This window comes from Protopterus annectens, chromosome 7.part0, assembly GCF_019279795.1.
Source record: "Protopterus annectens isolate FY-2018-M chromosome 7.part0, PAN1.0, whole genome shotgun sequence".
Lineage (NCBI taxonomy): Eukaryota > Metazoa > Chordata > Ceratodontiformes > Protopteridae > Protopterus > Protopterus annectens.
This window is the reverse complement of record NC_056739.1, coordinates 475,807,963-475,828,266: the sequence shown is the minus strand read 5'-3', so window position 1 is coordinate 475,828,266 and position 20,304 is coordinate 475,807,963. Positions and strand designations below refer to the sequence as shown.

General features: G+C 39.8%; 1 protein-coding gene across 1 annotated transcript in view; it reads left to right on the top strand.

Moving 5' to 3' along the window:
- Positions 1-19,616, top strand: part of LOC122805993 (extracellular calcium-sensing receptor-like) — a 193,064-nt gene extending 173,448 nt beyond the window's left edge. Inside the window, exon 6 of the mRNA XM_044076234.1 lies at positions 18,694-19,616. Within this exon, the coding sequence (XP_043932169.1) occupies positions 18,694-19,616 (923 nt within the window). The remainder of the gene's footprint in view (positions 1-18,693) is intronic.
- Positions 19,617-20,304: the final 688 nt, after the last annotated feature.

Below are 20,304 nucleotides of genomic sequence, written 5' to 3'. Positions count from 1 at the left end.
AGAAACGCATGCTACCTCCACATCCCAACACAACCCAAATGACACATTTCACATTTCCACAAACTCAGTGTGCCACTCAACCACAGCCCATAAGGCATAACAATGTACCCAATACTCTAGTCATAGGTGATGCTATAGTCAGGCACATTGATGTTCCACTCACCAGGCTAAACATGGAGAAAGTTACTGTCAGCTGCTTGTCGGGTGCCAGGATCTGTCACATAATGCACGCACTCAGGTCACTCCACAACAAGTACAAATATGACTCTGTCATTGTCCATGTTGGTGTGAATGACCTGAGATGTACCTCCCTGGACTACATGAAAAGAGACATGGAGGAGCTCTCCGATCTTGTAGCCCAGGCAGGTATGACCGTAGCCCTGAGTAGCATCCTGCCATCTCCCAGAATGATACCACAGTACAAGGACAAAATGATTGACTTCAACAATTGGCTAAGCTTTTGGTGTCATTCTAAGGGGATCCAGTATCTGTCTGCCTGGGATGACATGATCGACAGACCACGATACTTTGCCAGAGATGGCTTGCACCTGTTGCCCATGGGATTCCGGATAGTGGCTAAGGCTCTTGCCACCTCTATAGTGCCTTTTTTAGGCAAGGTTCAAATGACAAATTCACCACAGTGACAGGTACAAGCAAGCAAAATCTGAGGGTAATGCTACTCAATGCTAGAAGTCTAAACCTCAAAATGCATTCACTCGAGGCACTCCTTAAAATGGAGAACATCGACATCTGTGCAGTGACAGAGACCTGGTTCATGGCTCCAGAGAGCACCCCTGCATTACCAGGCTATAATTCATACCACACCTTTCGGCAACCTAAGCTGGACCGAAACACTAAAGGTGGAGGAGTGTCCATATTCATTAAAGATATCCACACCTCCAGGCTAGTTGATCAGCATAATGCATCCGAGATTATCCAAGTGTAACTAACTCTGAGCAAGACCGCAATCCAGATTGTAACTTACTACAGATCCCCCACCATGCTCCAGGATTCCCACTCCTCATTCCTTGATACACTGGAAAATATTAGGGTACAACCCAACACCCTAATAATGGGTGATTTCAACTACCCCACCATTCACTGGGAAAACTACTCATGTGCCAACTTTTTGCGCAACATTTTCTGGAATTCATAAATTCCAACACCTTGGATCAAGTTATTCACACCCCCACCAGGGGCAGCAATATCCTAGACCTGGTCATTACCAACTTGGGCGACTGGTGTTCCACACCAGAGGTCAATTTCACATTGGTCAGATCTGACCGCAAGCTAATCAGCCTAGACATCCACATCCTGCCCCCACCCTCATTAGGGAAACCACCATAAAAAATTTCTCCAAAGCCAACTTCACCCTTCTTAAGACAGAAGTGGCAAACTTCATGACACCCATGCAGATGGACAATAGAGGTACGACTGCTGAATTCTACACAAATGCACTTTATAAGCACTTACACGAGTGCATGGATCATGCTATCTCTAACAGAACCAAGATGCTATCCTCCAAAAAAAGGAAACCAATCTGGTGGTTCCCTGCCATAAATAAACTCTACAACAGAAAAAAGAAACTGTTACAAAAACAGAGTAAAATCCCATGACTGGAAGAACTCCCTGGTCAGCCTCAGTAAGAAGCTGAGATCCCTCATAAAATCCTCCAAAGCTAGTTATGAAAACAAAATTGCCACTTATTCTAAAGGCAACCACAAAGTATTCTATAGCTATGTCAAGAATCTCAATGGCAACACTCAGATCTGCTCTGAATTACAGCACAATGGCACTAAATATACAGAACCAACTGATATTGCCAACATCCTGGCAGATAGGTTCAGTGCTAACTTTACCCCCTCTCACCCCCTAAATTGCCCATCTCTATACCGGAAGAATGCAAAGTTCCTGTAATCACGGCTGCACAAGCAAAAACCACACTCTACAAAGCCAAGAACACAGCATCCATGGGACCTGAAACATCCCAGGCTGCGTTCTACATAAACTACAGAATGAACTGGCACCCCACCCAAGCACCATGTTCAGTCATAGCCTCACTTCAGGCCTTGTGCCCACTGAATGGTGCACAGTGACAGTTATCCCACTCCACAAAGGGGGAGCCACCACGGACCCCAGGAACTACCGCTCCATTAGTTTAATGAGCCTGGTCTGCAAGGCCATGGAATATATCATCATGGAACTTATAAACAAAGACATTGGTAATCTCCAAACACTGGACCCCACCCAGTTTGGCTTTGTGAAAGGCAGATCATGTCTCCTAAACCTGAATGACTTCTTTGAAGCAGTCACCAAAGTCGTAGATGAGGGTAAGGTGGTTCACACAACCTATCTAGATCTCACCAAGGCTATTGACACCATCCCCCACTCTGAAATTATAGATAAACTCATTAAACTAGGTATAAATCCCTATGTCACAAGATGGGTTGCCAACCGACTCACTGATAGAACCCACACTGTGAAAGTAGCAGACTCCAAATCCGACTTCAGACCAGTAACAAGTGGAGTACCACAGGGTTCAGTCCTGGGTCTTCTCCTGTTTGGTATCTACTTTTCTGAAGTACAGGCTAACCCAGACGGTCTTTGGCTAACAAAGTTCACAGAAGACTGCAAATTAAGAGCCATAACTGAAACTCCTAACAATGTGGACATCCTACAAAAGGGCCTCACTGAGACAGATGCCTGGTGTCAAACCCATGGCCTCAAACTCAATGCCAAAAGGTGCATTGTCATCCCCTTTGGTAAAAACTCTGTACCCATGAGCTATCACATAGGTGGTAGTCTACTTAACACCAAAAGTGTGATAAGAGACCTTGGGACACCGGTGGACAGTAGTCTCTTCTTTGATAATCACATCGCCACAGTAGTCAGGAAATCCTTCTATGTGGCACACCTCATCACAAAAGGTTTCTCATCCAGGAAAAAAGAGGTCATTGTTCCCCACTACTCATCACTCATTAGACCTATTATAGAGTACAATGCCCCTTTTGGTATGTACTTCATAAGACATCTACAACAACTGGAAAGGCCGCAGAAATACCTCACAAAGAGGATTACTGGCCTCAAATAGATGCCCTATGCAGACCGTCTCAAAAAACTCCAGCTTTACTCTGTTGCATATCGTCTACTCAGAGGTGATCTCTGCCTAACATACAAAGCTATGTCAAACCCAGAGCTGTTAGACATGCTCCACTTAAAGAAATCCCATTCCCTCTGAGCTACATGCTCTAGGGACCTAAAGCTTGTCACCACAAGAAACAGAACATGCTGGAGGGATAGATTCCAGTCCCAGAGACTTCCCATACTCTGGAAGGAACAAACGACCTATGTATATCAAACAAAGTTCCTCATTAGCACTCTTCAAGAAAGATCTTGATGATTGGATGGGAAATAGGAAATTCACCCTGGGGATCACCTCTATGGCTCTGCTCAACAGGGGTACAGGAAAATAATTTTCTTGGGTGGCGAAAGCCAGGGTACCTTTTTGGCTAGGATTGTATAGGCCCTAGGGCCAATAGCCTAGTACCTACCTATGAACCTATTTCTGGTGGGTGTCATCATCCACAGCTCGAGTACATAGCCAGCATCCCCCACCAGATGGCCATATGGGATGTCCCCACTGGCAAACCTCCAGTACAGCTGTGATGAATGCCAGATGTGGGAGTCATGATAGCTTCCAAGGCTGCCAGCAAACACATTCATGATAATGCACTGGGGATCGCACACGACCTGGCAGTTGATTGAGTGGAACCCCTTGTGGTTTAGGTCACTGGGTGGTGCTTTGATGTGGATGTGCGAGCAGTCTATGGCACCCAATACCTCTGGATATTCTGCTACACAGTGGAAGAGATGCATATAGCTGGCCCTCTCCTCACAGGGGTTGGGGAAGTAAATGTGCTTAGCGGCATGCAGTCGCATGGCATCCAGGAACTGGTGGAGTATCCTGGATGCAGATGCCTGGGAGACCCCCATGGTATCCTCAGTTGGTCTTTGGAAAGTACCTGTAGCTATTATTCTTAAGGTTACACATACCTTGGTATCCGCTGGGATGGGTTCCCCTCTTTTGGTTCTGGGTCTGAGGTGAGGCCGGCACAGCTCAACAAGTTGCTGAAGTATGTCCCTGTCCACCCTGTAGCACTCTACTATCTCCAGATTCTCCTCTTCCTTGGACTGAGTTGGTTGTAAGCATTATCCTCCTCACCACTGTCAGTCGCCAGCACATACTCATAGATCAAAGCAACAGCAGTCCCTAACATGTTTTGTTAGTTTTGTCAGTTTAAAATTCCCCCAAATGTGTACACCAGTGGTGTAGAGTTTGTGGGAAAAACCAGACTGAAAGGTCTTTGCATAGTTTATAGTAGTGTGCTGGGCTGCTGCATGTGTAACTGGCTGATTCTGATACATTCCATCTGCCAGCTATGCTAGTTCTCCTTGATTGCCTTCCTACTGCTGTTTCCCCAGAAAGCAGTCTGAAAGGTGTTTGCATAGTTTATAGTAGTGTGTTGGGCTGCTGCCTGTGTAATTGTTGACTCTGATACATTCCACCTGCCAGCTATGGTAGTTCTCCTTGATTGCCTTCCTTCTGCAGTTTCCCCTTCCCATTTCCTCACCGTTTAAGCCCTGATGCACGTTGTGCACTCCAGGTGCTCAAATGTAAACAGTTCTGCTATCCCTTGTGTTTTGTTTTTCTTTTTTAGGCCCAGTGCATGCCGCACACACCTGTTTAGCTAAAGTAAATACTTTTAAGCAGAACTGACCCTCCCTGGACTTGAACACACTCTGCATTATATGTAATAGGAAAATACAGCCCCAGACACATCCCCTTCCTTAGTTGTGCTTAGCTAAGGACAAATACAGGCCACTGAGCTCCAATGTGCTTACAGCAATCATGAGACACCCCCTTTTCATGTTAGCTACTCCTCCTGTCACTACAGTGGTGTTAGTGCACCTACACAGTTAGGTGCAGTCTGACACTTAGAAGAAATTTGTGATTCAGTATAAATCCCCTCATTTCCATACTGATTCAGTATATATCCCCTCATTTCCATACACTACTGCCTTACTCTATAGTTACCACGCTGGGCCTTTCCCCTTAACAACCACTATTCCCTGGTATTGTTTTCATTCTGCATGCCATTGACTACAATGGCAAAATGCAGATTTCTTTCAAAATTGACCCCCCCCCCCTTTTCTCAGCATGATCCTGTTTGTGCACCATTGCCCTATGCTTAAACGACTGAGATTAGCCAAAAAAAAACTTTTATTTTAAAAAATGTAAACTATTTTTTATGCCAATGGCCATATATTTCGCCGTTGGCATGCCTAATAAATGGAATACATGCTTTGTTTGAGGCTGTCATTCCTTCATTTTTTTATTTGCAGAAATGTATTCAGCTAGTAACTGAATACATTTCTGCAGGTTACACTATTCCTGCACGAACACCTGCCTGCTTGCTGAATCGCTAATTCACCTCATTTGCATGGTTTTCACCAGCAAATGAGGTAATTAGCATAAGGCAGTGGTGTCCATGCAGGAATAGTGTAAGAGCACTCGTGCACATCCCAGGAACCCTTTGCTGAATTGCTCGGTGGACATATTGCATGCAGCAGCTCCTGCACTATTCCTGCATGTCGTGCAGATCTTAATGAATGCCGGGGAGAGTCACAGAAACATACACACACACACACACACACACACACATATATCTATCTATCTATATATATATATATATATATATATATATATATATATATATATATATACACCTAGCATTTTGAAAAAATTAAAGGAAAAAAGTCATACACTTGAAAGCATTGCAACCCCCACTCCCCAGCCGCACACATGCACAAATCATCCCTGATTTTGTATCACATCCTTAATTTGCCTCCTTTGTTTTTTGTCAAATCATGGAAGATTACATTTAGTCATTAAAAACATTATAGTTTCATACTGCTGTTCAAATAATGCTTATTGATGAAAAACTTCTTTCGATCCAAATTCTTGAGGAAAGAAGCTAAGACGTTGGGAGGTATATGCTTTCCCTCTCTCTTGCTCTCTGTTTCAAACACAAGATCAGAATTGATTTTTTTGTTGCTGTTATTTTTTTACCTCACTAAACGCAGCTGTATTAAATTGTGCTTAATGAGGTTTATGTAAAATGGTAAGTTCCTGTAACTGCTACAATCAAGTTTTTTATTTTTAGCTTTTCTTATTATTTTATGCTTGGTAAAAACAAAGCTGCATGTAACAAGCATAACATTCGCATCTTTCTCTATGGATGGAATATTTTTATTGTGCTTTCTCCATGCATTAATACACAGTTAGAGAACATTCTGTCTCTAGTCAGGGTTAAGATGTACATTTTAGTCATAATGACAGTTTTTGAAATGCCACTCTGGATACACTTTTTAACTGAGGCAACATAACTTGCTACATCAAAATGAATTACAACTCTATTTCTTTTTTGTTACGTACACTGTAACAGATTAAATGTCCACTCTGTAATTCTATAACAATAGCTGTTTTTGGATATGATTAAGAAATGGGAGGAAAACGCTTCAGAAACAATTTAAAAATATATAAATACATTTTGCCATTTAAACAAAGATATGTTCTGAGTGGAATTGAAAAACTAGCAAGAACATATGTTAAAAAAAAATCCTTCCCTTTTATACTGAATAATTATAGCAATGCATATCCCAGTCCTCTGTTGCTGATAATCAAAGCTGAACAGGTGGATTCTAGTTATGTTTATGATAGATGTGTTTATGCAAATATATTTACAAATAATATCAGGTATGTAGCACCTGCATGCTCTGCTCAAGTCTCTGTAAAAATTTGTCAAAGCTGGCCATCTTGCTGGTCTTGCTGGATTTATAACATCTGGTATCACATACAGTTTTGCCTGGAATTCATTAAAGTACTTTAATTCGGGTGATAAGACATTAGCCAGCATCATTTGTTTATGGAATATTTCACCTGCAGCACTTTCAAGTGGGTAGTTCAAACATCAAGCACATCAAGTCTTGTATAGTGTAGCAGGATAATGTGGCAAAACAAAAGTTACTCACTTGCTTCAGAATTTTGAAAAACTAGAAACAAAATTCAGTTCCTTTCAACATATTTAGAACAGCTGCTGGCAAAATCATCTTCTCAATAAACTTTTTTAAGAACACTGCTATTTTCAGACTGACAGGATAATTTATTACATTTGTTTACTGGGATTGTCTGACTGTACCATGCAGGATTTTATTTTCTGTGGAGACTCAGGGAGAAAAGCTGTGTGACAAAAAAAAAAAAAAAAAAAAAAAAAAAACATTTATACAGCACATTACAGCTGAGTTAGCATGATACTAGCCACATATCTGTTACATAATAAACACATCTAACAAAGGGACAAAATCACATTACTAACCAATCAGTAAACAGTCAAAGCAGTTTTCAGTATTTGATGGTGCTGAAGTAGTTGTGCTTTGATCTTAGAAAGGTAAATGGGGTGGAGACATTTGTTAAGGAAGTATACCTGGATGTTAGTTAAGAGGGGAAGATGTAATTGACTAGTCCTAAGTAACAGTAAGAAAGAGAGAGAGAGGATTATGTAAATGGAAAGTATAGATAGTACTTAGTTAGCCAGTTGGGAATGAGCTATGGCATAATCTAGCATGTAGGAGATGAGCATGGAGATTTATTTAAAAACTAAAATTATTTATTATCTATCTCCCTAAATTGGTTGGGTAGGGAGTTCCATATCCTGGAGATATAATTGGAGTAAAGCATATCCTCTGATGAGTTGTGTGATTTAGGCTAAGCCAAGAATTTATACTTAGAGTGGAGAGTTATATGACTGCAGCAGAGTATTCATGGAAGGGCACTTACATGGGTGAAGTATGGAATGAACAGCTTTTGGATGAAAGAATTTAAAATAGATTAGGAATTCCATCTGGCTTATTTTTAAAAATGAAGTGGAAGGACCACTTTGAATAATTGTTATGACTGGTGATTCTCCAAGCAGAAAAAACTGTACCTGTTAATTTGATTTATGTTTTTCTTTTGGTACTCGACATCAATTAAGTCTGCAGCTTACTGTCTCCTGTTTCTGTTATCTTAGCCTGACCAAGCTAGGTTTGAATCTAAACTTTACCTATTAGCTTAGGCTGTAAATTGTACCATTCATTTTTGACCAGCATAACTTATAAGTTGAGTAACACAAATTCTCTCATAAAGTGTCTCACCTAGTAACTTCATTTTGCAGTTTTATGGCTGCAAAAACTAGCCAGCCAATGCATCTAACTGCTGTCTTTATCTTGACTGTTTACAATACCAAAGTCTCAAAATGAAAGAGAATTACATTACAAACTAGTTCAAAAAATTAGAGTATTTCTACTTACTAACAATTTTCTTTTACTACTCTATAAACTGTACAGTTAAACAATGATTTTCTTTCAAACAACTCTTGATATTCAGCATTTTAAAAAGACCATCGTCTCAATATGCTGGACATGTGTTTATATACCCAAAGTCAGCATAATACTATCTTAACAGAAATGTCCCATTAGTATGAATTATTCAACAAAAGCATGCTTTGTCTGTGTGTATACAAATCAGCAAAGGGTATGGCAACAGTTATCCCAGTGTGAAGGGCCACAACTGTGCAAGAGAAACACGTCTGTGTGCAGGATGTGCACCACAAAATGCACGTGCCATCTAAGTACAGGCACACTAATAACTTAGTAATAATGAGATGTGTGCCCAATGTGACATACTGCCAGTCTTAACATTCAAACTGTGTATTAATTCATGCTTCATATACCTTCCCAACCAAGCTGTACAAAAATCAGTTGTAGTGCAACAATGTGTTCACTCTTCAGTGCCATGTACCACCTCACAATAGTCTGTAAATGGAGACGCAAAGGAGAAAGCAAAATGAATCAACACAAAAAAGCAGTGTCAAAGACATTTGAAGAGAAATTCAGGCAAAGGCATCCAGATATGGAACATTTTACAGTACAAAATAAGAAAATGTAGGGGAAAGAGGAAAACAGGGTTAGTAACGAAGAAGTTAAAGAAATAGAAACTGAAGTTATGGCTTACCTGTGAAGTTAAGGACTGAGTGTAGAAAACTCAACTCAGATGATCGCATGATGGAACAATGAGTCCCCAAATTAGGAAGAAACATCTGGAATGGGAAGCATCTGATCATTGCCACATGATGAAGCTCTAGAGTCTTCAGTAGGAAGCCAGTAAAAAAGTTCATCTGGAGCTGCATAGGAAGGGAAGGAGCAGGAAACAGTGGCAACTCTGACACAGTCAATGCTGTGGACTGACATCCAATGAGCTCCTGTATTAAAAAGCAACAGAAGACATAGGATGCAGCTGAAGAGAATATATCACAGGAAGATGATCTGGAACTTTCTATAGAATGCCTGCAGGGAATGGAGAATAATGAATGTGCTCTCAAAGATTTCAGGGATGAGTTGCTTGATTTAATAAAGATGGAAAGACATATTAAAATTGATGAAAGAAATACAACAAAGAAAGTCAATAAGACCCAAAATGTTAGAAGTCTGATAAAATGAATGAGCACAGCAATCAAGACTATAAACATAAATCCATGTGATATAACAGAAGTAAATAGGGTATATTACGGTGCAGCTAAATTAATAACAGATAAAGTCTTGCCGTAAAAGTACAGAGCAATAAGGGAAAGAAAGGGAAAATATCAAATGCCATTATGGAAGCATCGGATAGAGAACTGTAACGCAATTAAGACAAGAAATGTCACTGTTAGAAGAGTACAGAAGAGGCAACGGATTAACTCAGGAAGGTAGACATGATAAAAAATGTGGAGTATCAGAACAGAGCAGCATCTATCATACAGTATTGCAAATAATAAACTAAAGATATCAGCACAGGTAGAAACAAATGTAGAAGATATGCAGCGAAATATAAAGGAAAAGTACAAAATAAGCAATTCATTAATGACCCAAAAAGCTTTATAGGGAATTGGGAAGCAAAGCAAAAGTAATGGAAACACCATCAAAAAGAAGAAATAGACACATTTTGAAGAAATATCTATGAAGACCCTATGGAACATAAAAAATGCTGAATGGATAGAAGAAGTAATAGAAACAGTTGTTGTTGTTGTGTCTTTCGGCTTTTCCCAGTTAGGGGTCGCCACAGTGGAACTCCGGTCCGCTAATGATTGGCAGTAGATTTTTACGTGCCGAGTTGCCAGCCCTGGTGCACAACCTTCAGTGAAGGTATGGCCATTCACGCATGTCTCCACGCAGAAGACGCTCTAGCTGAGAATCGAACCGGACAGCATCTTACTGTGAGGCGACAATGTTACCACAGCACCACCACCGCAAAGAAGTTCAAATGTGCAGGATATGAAATGAGATGAAGCAATGATCAGAGAAATTGAAACAAAATTAAGAAAAGCTCCTAAGTGGAACCCCCCAGGCCCAGATGCAGTAACTAACTTCTGACTAAAAGTATTAATATCTTTACACAAAGATTAAGCCCTGAGTAAGAACTACTTATATGCACATCCCAAACAGCCCCCAGTCTTGCTAACATCAGGAAAAAAACATTCTCCTCCTTAATACTGGTCAAACATAATGACTCTCTTGAGCTACTCCATGCCCAGTTAACTATTGGCAAAGCCCCTACCACATCATAGCTAGCTATAGTTTCCCAACCGTGAAACAGGAAAAAAATACTACATACCTGGACTTACTGGAGTCACATGCAATACAGCCCAACACCTTACTCATGGTTAATTTGAGATATCCTACTGTCGACTGGGAAACATACATAACCACAAACATGCTGGCTCAGAAGTTCTTGAACTTTGTAAATGCAGATCATCTGGAACAACTAGTCATCACACCCATAAGAGGCTGAAATGTTCTGGATACAGTACTCACTAACATCGGAGAGTACTGCAGCTTCCCCTGTGTGATGTCCTCCCTGGTAAGATTGGACCATAAAGCAGTCTCATTCAATGTAACTATAAGACCAGATACCCCATCAAGCTCAAAAAGGCTTAAAACTTTTTCAAAAACAAACTACCTCCTACTAAGTGATGGTATAAGAAGTTTCAAAGCCTCCTAGAATGCAGACATCACAGACTCCTATGCAGAGGTATACAACAATGTTCTGTATAACCACTTAAGCAGTTGTATAAAGTTGTCTGTACCTGACCGGATTAAAACCAGGTCTTGCCGAAAAAACAAGCCACCCTTTTGGATCCCTGGTAGAAACAGGCTATTCAGCAAAAGAAGGAAACTAATGTCCAAGAACAAGATGGAACTGGCTCAGCAGAGGAAAAAATCCCTCTCTAGCTTAAACAAACAAATTAGACATCTTGTCAAGTTTCCCAAAGCTAATTATGAAGCAAAAGTAGCCTCTCTAGCTAAAGATTGTCATAAAGTATTATTTAACTGCATTCACAATCTAAAAGGGAATACCCAGCTATGTGCTGAGCTGCATGGGGATGACATCTCTCATACTCAACCAGAAATAATAGCCAACCTACTAGCTGACAGATTTAGAGCAAACATCACCCCTTGTCCAATTCAGTCATCCCCCAAAATATACCTACTATCATTCCTCAATCTATTATCTCAAGAGAGCAGGTCATCTCGGTACTATCCAAGGGCATCAATGGGATGAGACAACATCCCAAGTTAACCTTTTCAACAACGTAAAACATGGCCTAGCAGACCCACTTGAATTTTGTTTAACCACGGCCTGTGAACTGGTTATGTTCCAACAGAATGGAGGACAGCAACAGTAATCCTTCTGCACAAAGGGGGATCATCAACCGACCCTGGCAATTATAGGCCCACAAGCTTGACTAGCCTCATGTACAAGGCCATGGAAAGAATCATTATGGCCCTTATTAACAAGCACATAGCTAATTGTCAAACTCTGGACCAAACCCAGTTTGGATTCATTAAAGGTAGATCACATGCCAGTTAAACATTAACTTCTTCAAGAAAATCACCAAGGCCCTGGACGAGGAAAAGACAGTGCATACCACCTATCCTGACCTAGCCAAGCCATTTTCCATAATCCCCCACTCAGGTATATTATAGTGAAACACTAGAAATTGGAAATTAACCCCTGCATTTCCAGACGAATAGCCAAATGGCTCACCAACAGGACACATACTGTCAATATGGGTTACTTCACTTCTAGCAAAAGACCAGGCAACAGTGGTGTACCATTGGGTTCTGTGCTGGGCCCCTTACTGTTTGGAATTGATTTCTTAGAAGTCCAGTCAAACTTAGACAGCCTGCGACTGACCAAGTTTACTAACGACTGCAAATTGGGAACAATTATTGAGCTCCCCCAATGATGTTAATATACTGCAGAGTGGGTTAATGCAGACAAATGATTAGTGCCAAAGCCACAGATTAAAGCTAAATGCAAAAAAAAAAAAAAAAAAAAAAAAAAAAAAGCATTATTATTCCCTTTGAGAAAGCTGACATCCCTACTAATTTCATTACAGACAGCACCCCCCTAAGTGCAGACCCAGTGGTATGTGATCTGAGTTAACAGCAACTTGAACTTTGACCACCACGTATCCGCAGTAGTAGTAATAAAATCCTTCTATGTGCACATCTTATAAGTAAAAGCATTGCATCTAGACCTAAGGATATTATAATTCCATTATACTTGGCTATCATCAGACCAGTAATTGAGTACAATGCTTTCTTTTGCATGTATCTCACCAGACATCTGCAACAATTGGAGATACCACAGAGATTTCTCACCAAGAAATTACAAGGTACAGAAAACAAGTCTTATGCAGAAAGACTGAAAGTCCTGTCACTGTATTATGCCTTCTACAGGTTGCTAAGGGATGACCTGTGCCTGGCTTGCAGGGCAGTCTCTGACCCAGCCCTGGTAGAAATGCTGCACATTTGTAAATCAAACTGCATGAGGGTCACTTGCTCCAGGGATCTTAATCTAGACTCTGACATGAACACGTCATGCTAAAGAGATAGCTTCATCTAACAGAGGCTGCCACTTTTCTGGAACAAGCTTCCAGTTCATGTTAAACAGAGTACCTCCCTGACCCTCTTCAAAAGGTAACCTAGATCAATGGATGGGTGACTGCAACTTCACTCCTGGGGTGATCCCCATGCCCCTCCTAAACAGAGGAAGTTGGTATTAACTGCCATAGAGCCTTACCTCTTCAAACTTCACTCACCTAACCACCGACAACTGGGGCAACTTGGGATAAATATGACTAGGCTTGTAAGGCTCTAGAACAGTTAGCCTAGTAAACTTCTATGAACCTAAGACCATATAATAGTGAACCTGCAAGCTATCCTAAAAACTATAGAACAATAACTTGCCTTCCGATGATGTAAAAACTATAAACTGGAATTGATGCCGACAGAGTTTATAGTCATTTAGAAGAAAACTCTATCATGTCAACAGAACAAAAGGGTAAAAAAAGAAAGTCATGAAGAACAAAGGATCATTTGATGTTAAATACAGTCATAATGGAGAACTGTAAAAAGGGGAAGAATCAGGTATGACATGGATAGATTACAAAAAGGCATTTGACAGCATCAGACATGCACAGATAATGGAGTGTTTATAGATGTACAAGACGCAACATATGCTGATCAATTACTTTACAGTGACAATGAAACAGTGGCAAACCACTCTGCAGTTAAGCCATGATACAGGACAAATTATTACCCCAGGAATAAAAATCTAAAGGGTTATATTCTAGGGTGACTCTTTGTCACAGCTGTTCTTTTGTCTTGCCCTCAACCATTAAGCTGTTTACTTAACAGATTAGGTAATTGTTACAATTTGGTTCCCAGAAAAAACACATTTTAAAGAATTCTCATCTTTTTGTGAATCATTTAAAAATTCACCACATCTGTATAGTTCATCAGATGAGGAGCTGAAAGCACAACTGCGAGTGGTCAAAACTTTCTCAGCTGATATAAGAACATCATTTCATCTTGATAAATGTGCAAAAGCAACATTTAAAATAGGAAAGTTGCAACACCAAGAAAATATCAGTCTGTGCTATAAAGGAATTTGAGCAGGAGGAAGTGTATAAATTATTGGGAACTGATGAAGGATCAACAATAAAACATGAACAAATGTGAATAAAACTTAGCCTTGACATCTAGGAACAAAGTTCAAGCTATAAATAAATTTGGTCTTTCTTTTCTAACTTACAGTCTTGGGGTGACTGACTGCCCCCCAAAATGTATTGGATCAGCTGGACAAGTAAACAAGAAAGTGCTTCATGCTTAGCAAATTACGTATAAAAAGCACCGTATACCAAGATTATATATTCTTTGTTCTGAAGGGTGTGTGAGCCTCATCAAAACTGATAACATGTACAGATCTGCAATCATAGTACTGCATAGATATCTACTGACTTCACAAGACCCAAACATAGTGAATGTTTTAAAACGTGAGGAAAACAAGTCTAAGATGATGTCCCTGCTTAGTTTAGCAGAACCATATCAGTGTCAAGTGGAAATAGAAGCCAAATGAGAATTAGACAAAAAATCAGGCAGCAACTGAATGTGCCAAAAAATAAAAGAAAGCATAAAAGGAGAAGGATCAGATGAGAAGACAAGAAATGTGGAAAAGACATAAATGTAGTTGCAAGTACAGAAAACTCCTGGAACAACCTCATGTTTATCAGGATCTGATGCAGGAATGGTTATGGAGAGGTGAATTTATACCAAAAGATGAAAGCTTAATCTTGGCAACCCAGGATAATGGACTACATACACGTTAGTTTACAAAGTCCATTGAACATGTAGGAGAAACAGACAAATGCAAGTTTTGTAAAACAGAGCTGGAAATAGTTGCATATCTTGTTACTGGGTGTGATACATTAACGGCAGAGGGCCAGTATACTGAAAGGCATAATAATATGGCAATACTGTTGCACTAGGGATTGTGCAAACATTATAATATTGAAGTAGCTGAGAAGCACTGGAAACATGATTAAGTTTATATCACATGGCATCTCCCATTACTAACAGTTCAAAAAACAGATGTGAGAAAACCAGATATAGTAGTCTATGAAAAGAATACAATGGTAGTATTGATCGTTGAAATTGCAACACTCCGTGATTACAGTATCCTACTTACAGAGAGACAGAAAGTCATAAAATGCCAAGATTTGTTGTCAGAAATGAGAGCAGTGTGGAAGCAAGGTGCCCAGACAGTTCAAATAGTAGTAAGAGTAGTAGGTATCATAAAAAAGATAATTTACACTCACATTTAGGTATGTTATTGATACATGTAACTGTATGAATTACAGGAGGAGTTGGTTCTGGGCACATTGTGGTTGCTGCGAAGAGCACTTTTGGTTAATATCAAAGATTGAAACAATACTAATTTTATGAACTTTAATCATACTTTAAGTTAGGAATGGGGTCCATTCCTGTCATCATACTAGAAACTCAAAAGACTTGGAGAAATGTATAGAGTCTGTAATGTCTGTTATGGTGACTACTACAAAAACTGCACAGTCAAATGCATACCACTTCTAGCTATTTGCATTATAATGCTACCTTGTGGCATGTCCACTGCAGCCCCCAGTGTACATAGAACCCATGAAATTTACATGGCTGGAATGCAACATGATATGGTGCAGAAGCCTGGTAAACTTGCATCTAGATGGTTTATCATCTATTGGTGCATATGGTATCTGATTCACTACACAGTAATGCACCACTGTGCAAAATGCACTCTGTGTAATGGCCTTGTATATTGTATACAAATGATGATAACTGTGGCCCATCCACCAACCATCCTCTGGGGGTAAGATAATGTCTGATACTCAACATGGATAGTCCCTGCAATATTTTGTATAGCCTGAATTTAATAATGAATGCATTGTTTTATTCTCTTTTGTCATTGTCATGGTCCACATTCTACATCTTTGCAGATACTGCAAGTTCTCTTGCCTCTGGCTCAAATTGGTTCCTGCCATGGAGCACTCCTTCTCTAACTGGCTGCCTCTCTGCCTCAAATGGTTTGCTGCTACAGAGTGGTCCTCATCTGAGTGGCTGCCATGCTTCTTGTGCACTGCTCCAACAACAGATATGATTGACCATGATGAAATGCTTCTTGGCTGCTGGAGTGTTTCTGCACAATCATGTTATGCAGCATAGTATGCTTTCCAAATATCTGAATGCAGGTTTCACGTATATACTGCAGTGCCCCACCAGATGCATCCAAACAGTGGAAGCATCTTGGTGAAAAACATGTTCCACCACATTCCATGTCTCTGCATGCACACTATTATATGCCATCTCTACCACGGTCTGGGTGTTGCAGGTGGGAGTTATCAGTCATGGCTCTAATGCATATCAAGCATATATTGGAGCATACAATGATAATATATGTCATCTGACACATGATTGCATGGTAACTGCATATTGTGGCCTCTATACCAACCAACATGTGCACTTGTGAAGTTAATATCCATATGCACATGATGATGTACCCTTTTACTATACCAAAAACCCACAGTAGGCATGCAGAGTGGTAGTAGGTGGGTGGGAATCATGGGAACTGCCTGGATGGGACATAAGCAATATAGATCATACTTGAGATTTCAACACTGTGGGACAGTTAAGTTGTGGAATCCCTTTATGCTGAAGTATCTGGCACCCAGCAAACCAGCTGAGGCCTTGCTGACAGTATATGTGAAATCAACAGCTACCAAAACCTCTGGGAAATGGCCAATTATGTAGAATCCCTGCACATTGGTGTTTTTCCTCTAGTGTCCTACTGATCCATATACACTCTTCACATACTACAGCATGGTGTCAAGGAAGTGCTGTGGTATATATATCTGAATGAGGCTTGTAACATTCCCTCTGTATGCCCTGTATGTCACTGAAAAAGCATTATAGTTAGGATGGTTAAAGTTATGAAAACCTTAGTGTGCACTGAGACTGTATGTACACATGTCCCTTGATTCCATCTGTCTGTCTGTAGCACAATTCAACAAGCTCCTGTCTGATATCCCATTCTATCTTCTAGACAATCAAGTAGTGGAAATTTAGATGCTGACGGGACCATCTACCTTGGCACAGAGGACCAAAATGGACACAATCATCAGCTCTGAGAACAGCTTCTAACATGTAGTGTTCTGCTATACCTGCTGCTGTCACATATATTCTATAGTCCTGTGCATCTGCAGCTTCAGGCTTTAAGAATAGGTGTACACTGCAGTACAGCATGCCTGCCTTATACATTTCTGAACTACTCTGGCATGTTTGATAGCATTATTTATATAACCAATGTCCCTCAGCTGCATTAGGAACTTCATTTCCATTTCAAGCATTCATAAGAGAACAGGCACATTGCTTGTTGCTCTGAATTGCTTCATCACTACAAGTTGCTGATATCTGTGTTATTCTGCACATTGCAATGTGTTAGCAGTCTGTAAATGCCATCCTTTGGTTTACCTTCTGTCATTGACTGAAATGGATCACATAGCCAACATTTTTTTCCTGACAGCTGTATACTTCACTTTCAACTACACTGTCTATTAAATATAAACAAGTCGAAAAGACAGATTTCAGAGTAGTGGATAATCAAAACGTAGCCATTTGCAGAAGATGGTCACAACACATCATTTTTATCAAGGCCAAAAACTGCATGATGCATGTGGCTCCTTAGTTTGTAGATTAAGACATCTTTTGGGGGAAGGATACTAGTTAAGACATCCTATGATATCTCATTCCACATGTATCTGTGAGATATTATAATCAAGAAAAAATTATAACTGATAATATTGCTTTATAAAATGTATATAGGGACTGTATTGTTCAGGAGTGCTCATCACCAGCAAGGTTAATTGTCTAGTAGATGTTTAGGAACAGTTAAATGCCTGGCATATCTTTTCCTGTTAGTGCTCCTCATTATATAACATTTTTATATACAATGACTGCTCATTACTATTCAAAAATGAGCACATTTATTGGACAACCCAACCAGTGAGCCCACTGTAAATTGAACATATACAAGTAGAAAAAAAAAAAAACAGCCGCTGAAGTACTATTTTGCTGCCAGATTATCTACTGGTACATGCCGCAGAGCAAAATTTGAGAAAATTCAGGTACATTCTGCAAAACTAAACAATCACAAATGTACCTGATTGTCCTTGTATTTCTGCACTGTCCCTCAGAAAATATCAGCAGTTAAAAAAATACAAAAACAATAACAGAGATTCTCTCTTTTCTGCTGCTTCTTTTGCACTGTACAAATATACTGTGCAAGCGTAGGACTGTAAGTCCCATATGCATATGCAGTACATCAGTAAATAAGGAAAACTGTGGAGGAGCACTACAGCACCATTACAGAAGGACATTACTAAAGATAGGTAAGAGATTTCATTCTTAAGTAATATCATTCTATAATAGCAATCCACTCCTGGGCATGGGTATATCAGGATTTACACACAAGCAGTCATGTATTATTTCTTAATTGTATCCTTATATTCACTGTACAAATAGGGTTTTCAAAGCATTACATATCAGACTGCAGACAGACAGGGCAAAGGTACTTTTCAAGATTGTATGATAAAATGATACATCATGATAATCATTAGAAATTCATGCACCCTGATTCATGTTTGTTTATTTCTGTCCTAGACGCTGTGAGCTGCACAAAATGTACAGAGGATTTCTGGTCCAATGATAAGCGGGATAAGTGCATTCCAAAAATCATAGAATACTTGTCCTATGAAGATCCTATTGGAGCTTCACTATTTTTTTGCTCAAGTACTCTAAGTGTTTTGACAGGTTCCATTCTCTGTATATTCATTAAGTTCAAGGACACTCCAACAGTCAAGGCCAACAACCGCAAACTCAGCTACTTTCTATTAGCGGCCCTTGCACTCTGCTTCTTGTGTTCACTGCTTTTCATTGGTCGTCCCATGAAGCTGAACTGTATGTTTCGTCAAGTAGTATTTGGACTTACATTCTCCTTTTGTGTGTCATGTATATTAGCCAAAACTGTCACTGTGGTGATTGCTTTTAATGCCACAAGGCCAGGCAGCAGGTTAAGGATCTGGGTAGGATCCAGAGTATCGACTTCTATTGTAATTTTTGGATCACTTGTTCAGATGACCATATGTTTTACTTGGTTATACATATCTACTCCATTCCCAGAATTCAACAAGACCTTAGAAGATGGAAAGATAATCATTGAATGTAATGAAAGTTCAGTGTTTGCCTTTTGGACAATGCTGGGATTCTTAGGCTTATTAGCTATTGTTTCTTTTGTGGTTGCCTTCCTAGCCAGGAACTTACCTGGTAGCTTCAATGAGGCCGAGTACATTACCTTTAGCATGCTGATATTTGTCAGTGTCTGGCTGTCATTTATCCCTGCATACCTGAGCACCAGGGGGAAGTACATGGCGGCTGTGGAAATTTTTGCCATCTTGGCTTCTAGTGCTGGAATGCTCAGCTGTATATTCTTACCCAAGTGTTACATTATAATACTGAGGCCAGAACTGAACACCAGGGGATACTTGGTAGGAAAACGTGATTCACAAAAGTATATCAAGCAATAATTGATAAGCAGCTTAAGATTTACTTAATAATTTGAAGATACTAGAAGTTTATCACTGAACTATTTTTAGTTTATATTAATTGCTATCTTAGAAGGTGTTGCTTTATGGTAAAACAAGCTCAATCATGAAAATCCTGTTACTGATCCCCTTCTGTGGGAATGATGTTATATGGATCTAGGCCAGCTTTTAGAACAATCAGGATGTGATGATGTGAGGTATTGCCATCGGTATCAGGTAGAATAGGGCATTGCATGTGTAACATATGCCAGCATGGTTAGCTGGAGTTTTGTAAATCATTTTCTGTCATTTGACTATTACACTGACTTTTACAGATACTTATGTTAAAATGTATCAACACTATTATTTTAACTGATTATATGTTTATGTTTAGACAAAGAATTTTATAATTTTCAAATGCTGCAACAGACCTTAATAAAAAATCTCTGAGTGTGAACTATGCCAGAGTCATGTAATCAAATGTTATGCCATTCTATAACCAGCACTAAGGGAATGGAACTCACAGATCAGCTTGTTTTGTTTGGAACCTGATATAAAAACCTATGACAGTTATCACAGTCAATTCAGTTGAGTTCAGTTTAGGGGGAAGATCATCATCTTGCCTTGTGGAAGTAATCAACTCAGCATCTAATCTTGCCTTGCTGTATTAATTACGTTAGATAAGGAACAG